The sequence below is a fragment of the Sinocyclocheilus anshuiensis genome, unplaced genomic scaffold (genome assembly GCF_001515605.1).
Source record: "Sinocyclocheilus anshuiensis isolate Anshui unplaced genomic scaffold, SAMN03320099.WGS_v1.1 scaffold2026, whole genome shotgun sequence".
NCBI lineage: Eukaryota > Metazoa > Chordata > Actinopteri > Cypriniformes > Cyprinidae > Sinocyclocheilus > Sinocyclocheilus anshuiensis.
Genome location: NW_015547764.1, coordinates 140,124 through 146,713, shown reverse-complemented (window position 1 = coordinate 146,713; position 6,590 = coordinate 140,124). Strand labels below are relative to the sequence as shown.

Below are 6,590 nucleotides of genomic sequence, written 5' to 3'. Positions count from 1 at the left end.
CCGTCACAGACCCAGCGATTATAAACCTAACTTTCACTCTTTAGGTCCAATGCTTAGACAAGCCCAGCTCCTAGGCCGGAGATAATCTCACACGATGTGGTATTCATAGGTTTCATGTGATGTCACACAGTGGTGTAGCCGCCATTTGTAGGACCGAATTGCAATTCCATCAATCTGCTGTGCTGTGCTCTGGGCTGTGATGACAGCAAATCACGATGGATTATTTACCAAGAGATGTGGATGTATGGGATTCTTTTGATGAAATATTTCTCGTAAGCATAGATGAGTTTTATCTATATAATTAAAATGAAAGTAAACGTTTTGTCTAGGTAACGTTATTAATTTTAAATGAAATATTAATGAACAGTACAGTAGAAATGAAACTGGGCTAAGTCTGGTGAGTCCGGCTTGAATGCCGCAGTGTCGGTGAGTTACAGCTGTCGCATCTGGTCCGGTTGATTCGGCCCAGAATCTGAAAGTGAGTATGCAAGCATCCAGGCCTGGTGCTGCAGATGGATCCGGGCCAATGGACAAGTCTCTAGCAGGTGAAAATTTAACTGAAAATGGCCCGAGTGTACGGAGAGGGATTGTGTATGAGGTAGATGTAAACAGCCTATCAGCAAACGTCAAGTTGGTAAGTTTTCACTAGACTTTAGTGGAGTCAGCAGTTCGCTTGACAGTAAATAAGGATCTAATCCTAAAGTATCTAGTTTTCCGTTGTTGGTGAAGTGTTACTTTGGTTTCCGATTACCAAGGAGAGGCTACGCAAGGTCCTAAAGATGGCGGCCGCAACAAAAAAGTCATGTGACTGAAACCCATGAATAGTCTGACAAGCGTGGGCCCGTGCACCTTTCCTCAGTCTCCCTATTCCAAACCTGCCTAGACGGGTGCTAGGTTGGGGGGAGCTGTTGTACTTTTCCAAAACCTAACCCTAATCATGTCATTATCAGGCAGCTAAAGGGGCTGAAGCCCCGGATGTTTTTATTTTTATGCCCTGAACGCTTCATCACTGAGATTTCATGCGCATTAAAACCATTTCTATCAGAAGTGCAGATTTGCTCGCTGCTCATCCAACAGTGTCTGCTTACGTCATCATTCACTCTGACAAGACCCGCCCACTGAGGCTCGTACCTCAGATTGACATGTAAACTGACCAACCGTCGATAAGAAATTATACGTTCTGTACGATCCAGCCAATGAGATTAGATCTTTTGGAGGAAGGCGGTGTACTTTACTAGATAAATTATTTGAAAATTAAAATCAACATTTCAACATTATTCAAAAAAGTATAATATTTGATAAAATATAGAATTATATTTCTTAATATTTTTTAAATTATGTGTCTGATTTGCATTTTTTAGCATCTCGGTCAAGCAGCGCACTTTCCAGGACACACACACGCAGAGCGATTCGGTTAATATGGTGTATGGCAGACTTTTCTTTGTGTAACAACTCAATGAACAAGAAGTTAATATTAAGTGAATTACATTGTAAAGACATTGTATTTTTTTATTTATTTATTTATTTCGCTTTATTTCGCTAACAGCAGTGCTTCCTTACTGAATATGAGTTTTTGAACGAATCGGGTGAGTCAATGATTCACTGACCCATTGTTTCTTACTTGGTTCCTCAATGAATCAGCCGTTTGGAAAGAATCCACTGAAAAAATGACTCAGTGACTCGCTTATTAAGACAATGGCTTGTCGCCACCTACTGGCAATTAGTTTCATATTTAAAAGTATCTTTTTTTATCATTCCATATTTCTGTATTCCAAATTTAATTGTTAAAACATTAGTCTCATAACATTATTTATGCAATTTGTAAGTGCAGTGTAAATGCATGTACAAGTGCTTCTTAAAAATAAGTGTATAGAGCCCTGCATGTTTAATTTAATAATACTTGGCTTTTTAAAAAAAAAGATAAAGCCACTTAGCCAATTTAACATTTAAGATATTCCATAAAGGGATAGTTCACCCAAAAATTAAAATTAGCCCATGAGCCATCCTAGCTGTATATGACTTTCTTCTTACGATACGCCTGCATCATCCGCTGGAACGCCACTCTCGTGAAGCGCGTACAACAGTTAACAGAAGCTAGAGATTACGGTTTATAAAGTTTTAAATATGGTTTTAAATAATTTTTTTTTTTATATATTTTTTTCTTACACAAATGTATCGATTCACTTCAGAAAGCCTTTATTAACCCCTGAAGCCGTGTGGGACACTTTTTATGATGGATGGATGCGCTTTTTTGGGTTTCAAAATCTCAACCACCATTCACTGCCATTATAAAGCTTGGAAGAGCCAGGACTTTTTTTTTAATCTAACTCCGATTGCAAGAAAAATCTTTTGACTGAAAACTTTTCCTCAGCCAAACCCCATTCATTCCACAGCCATACCTGTCACACACCCAGTTTAAGAGCAGTGTTTTTCTTGTAATTAGGAGCGCTTGTCCTCCTAATTTAAAAATTTAGGAGCACCTTCTGATCAATAATACAAAATTCTGATCAAAATTATCCTTCCTAATACGAGGTGACATGTGACTCCTTAAAGTGACTTACAGGGGTATTTTCTTTTTACCTTTGCAATGGCATCCTTTTCATCTGTCAAATTCAAAATTTATGTTTATAAGCTTTTTAAAATTTCTATTTAAAACAATATAATAAGAAGTAGAATAAGACAAATAAGTTACCAATCATATGAAATTAGTATTAATAAAAAATTAATTTGTACTACAGCGGTGGCACAGAAGAACACAAAAGTGGCTTTGTAGGTACATTTTCAGACATTTAATGAGGCTCAGAGGTGGCATGAGTGCAATTAAATTCATAAATTTATGTGGAGATTAATGTTTTAAATATACAATTTTGAAAACAGAAATATTAAATGATTTAAATAACTGAAATTATACCTATAAATAAAACTGAAACCGCCAGCAGCTGGCGGCAAGTCACTGATTTTATCACTGAATCATTCATTCAATTGATTCGTTTGAACGGCTGAATCATTCAGGAATGAAGCAAGTGAATGGCTGCGTTCGAAATCGCATACTTCCCTACTATATAGTAGGCAATAGTAGGTGAGCGAATAAGTGTTTGAATCAAAAGTATTCATAAAAGAGTAGGCGAGAATTAGTAGGCGAGTGCACTAATTATTGCGAGATTCGGACGTGCGTCTACGCCTACTTACCTACTATATAGTAGGAGAAAAGAGTATGTGAAGAAAGTAGTATGTCCGAAACCTCAATATTCATAAAAGAGTAGGCGAGAAATCCCCGGATGTCCTACTGCTTCAGCCCAGATTCTGAAGTGCTCATGGATGTATACTCTTCTATCCCATGCGAGAGGATATGTCATCATCGATCGTGATGGAGAACAGAGACGAGGGTGTTTACAAATGTGAGTATTAGAAATCAAAAACACGGTTCCCTGTGTTAAAATCATATTTGTTGAGCTACTGTAGAGTAAACTGTTCAATTGTTGAGGGTGTAAGATGCTAGACAGTATAGTATATTTGTGATTTTACTGTAAAAACACGTTTTATTACGAATAATAGAACAGGGGAGATCCAGTAAACACACATACGTCACCAAAAATTAATTTACATAAACGATATACATCTTAAAGACAATTAATAAATGTCTTTAATATCTGACAGGAAAATGTTCTAAAAGAATTGCAGATGAGCACATCACAACATGAACAGACATCTGAGTGAGTGATGTATGTGTGCTATTATGTAGAAATTAGCATGCAATTGTTAATTTAACATTAATTGTAAAATGTTTTACTCCGTGTAAATGTTTTACAGGTAGTCGTGTTCATGGAGAGCAGCACACAGATGTTTGGAGCAGACGCAGCGAGAGACAGATCATGTTCTCCTGCTCTTGTTCAGGGTTGTGTGGATCAGGAGCATCATCATGGTCTTCCTCATTGGGGTGGGCTAGCAATGCATTCTGGGGTAATCTTAACTTCTAAGTAGTAATACTTACATTTTTCGAGTGTAAAATTAATAGTCTTCTCCAAAGGCGAGATCTTCTAGCAGCTGATCGACGTCTCCTTTGTGCAGATATTACAAATATTACAAACGCTGAGGAAAACCGTACTATGTAGTTTTGTGGAGTTACTGATTACATACAAGCTCAGGGAAAGATGGTTGTATCTTTAACAATGAACAATCATAATGACAAACAGCAGAAAACATAAATGGGTTTGCATACACCATAGTATGAGATTATATACACAGAAAACAAGGCACAATGACAAGGTTAGATATCTTTGAATAATCATAATATTCATATAATAAATTCATCAAAATATTGCATTTGTTGTTTATAAGCTGGAGGGATGAAAGTTAAATTCAACAAGAAAAAGAGGAAAACAAAGGAGATTTAAGCCGGTTTTGCTTGTGGATTAAAGATTTTGCACATAAAATAAAGTAACAACATATTCAAGAGATAACGATTTTGGGGTTTCGTAAGGAAAAATAATATATTTAAAGATTAAATTGTGGGTCATATTAGTAGGGTTGAAAATATACAAATTCAAATCAACCCAAAATGTATTGGTTATACTACAATCACAATAAAAGGACAGCTGTTTCTTCAAGACCACAAAATGAGCAAATTTCATAAACATCAAAATATTTACAGATCAATTAAACCTGCTGTTCATGTTTTAAGTTGTTGCGCTTGTAACGTCATAGATCACATGATAACGTCAACATGGCGGATGATGCCTGGATCGCATTCATACTCATACTCAACGAGATTTGGCTGTAGAGTACCTACTCCTTTAGCGCTCGTTAAGTAAGTACTTATGGAAATTAAGTACCTACTCTGAGTATGCCATTTCGGACGCTGCCAATGTCTTTATGAATGGGTAATCATGAATCTGACTCACTAGATTAGTTCAAAAACACACTCATTCATGAATGAAACAGTGTTTGCTTTTAGAGATGCGCAGCGGCTGAGCTGTTACTATATTTGGAACGATTTTCGTTGATGAAATAGAGCAAAAAAGGCAGTACTTGTTTATTGAACCGTTGTATTAAATCAATATATTTGCAAACTCCTTTAATAATTATTAAAAGCTGTCACTCTCCTTATCGCGATCTGTGGGCGCACAGAAAATGAGATTTCTCAAGACTCAAAAGCAGGTGCAAATGATACGTTCCGTCTTCCGTCATCGTGTTATAAGCGCGGAACCTGCGGGAATGAGTAGAATTATTAATAGCCGCAATCCCACGCCGAGTCCTGCTCTGTGTTCTCTGCTAATAACCCGACTGTGAATGATGCGAGCGTTATGTTGTCAGTGAGAAGCTGCGGCCGTGGCGGGGATGGTTTTTGGTGCGAGCAGAACAATGCGCTACATGTTTCTTCTCCACTCATTTTTTCCAATTGACGGAAATCCGTCGTAGCCATGGAAAAACTTTCATCCCTGCGATTGGATTAGACAGAAAAAAGTCATATACAGCTAGGATGGCTTGAGGGTGAGCAAATCATGGGGTAATCTTTATTTTTGGGTGAACTATCCCATATATTCTGACACACATGGATGTCTCTGGGCTCAGCCACGGGTATCTACTCGCTCTAGAACTGCCCCTGATGTATTGCTCACTGATAATGTCATTAAACTAATTGGACCTGATTGTAAAGTGTTACCAATGTGTCAGCATTTCATTAAAATCCTGCAGGAATGTCCATAAATCAAGTCAAAGCAAAGTTTTATCTATTTACAGCATTTATTTCAGGGATTTAACAGATTTAAAAGCAAAACAAATGAAACTTGCTCCCTCCTCATCACAACACGATCAGCCGGAAAGGTTCAAACGCGTGGGATCACGTGCAGTCTGTGTTTGGTGTGCTGTTCATTCACACAAACGTGACGCGTGACCGCGCCTGGTTGATCTGCCACACGTTCAGCTCTTCGTACTCGTCCAGAGCGGCCTGGAACTGCGCAGGAGTGAACCCACGAGAGACGCAGCGCTGCTCGGCCTCGGCCACACGAACAGACCTCACCGCTCCTTCACCGGCCAGCTCCCGCAGCAGAGAGAAGATCACGTCAGCGGGACGCTGTGCCCTGCAGACAGACAAAGAGTGAGCCACGGGCATGCTGCAGTCAGTAGTGCGTGTGTGTACCTGGTGTTGTTGGTCTTGTCGGCCTGCAGCGAGTCTTTGCTCATCTCCATCAGTCGCATGGCCTCATTAACATCCTCCTTCTCTACAACATCCACCATCCGCAGACGAGCCTGAACACACACACACCTAAAGTCACATCCTCAGCTATCAAGTGTGTGAATGTCACCACATTCCGCAAATACAAACGATTTTTCCAAAGTCAAGTGTACTTCAGGCAAATGGATGAGTTGTGCCGGCACTGTCAGACCGAGACAAGTGCAATGCCTTGTGGGAAAGCCAGCAACTGCCCAAGTCTCCGCCTCTCAACACCAGCTAGTCTCTGCAACATGCGTCTGAGCGCTGCAGCGTGTCGCGTGCGGTCAGTTTTGCATGGGTTTGCACAGCGGCGTGACCCGAGGCTGACTGCCCACCCCGCAAAGCTGACCGTCACGCGACAAACACGGATCTCTGC

At 39.5% G+C, this 6,590-nt stretch overlaps 1 protein-coding gene across 1 annotated transcript; it reads right to left on the bottom strand.

Moving 5' to 3' along the window:
• Window positions 1–5,716: 5,716 nt before the first annotated feature.
• Window positions 5,717–6,355, bottom strand: LOC107704528 (DNA replication licensing factor MCM7-like). Its single transcript, XM_016507468.1, has 2 exons — window positions 6,140–6,355; window positions 5,717–6,080 (listed from the first exon to the last, which is right to left on the bottom strand). Exons 1-2 carry the CDS (start codon window positions 6,235–6,237, stop codon window positions 5,873–5,875), a joined length of 306 nt encoding a protein of 101 aa, XP_016362954.1. The 5' UTR covers window positions 6,238–6,355; the 3' UTR covers window positions 5,717–5,872.
• Window positions 6,356–6,590: the final 235 nt, after the last annotated feature.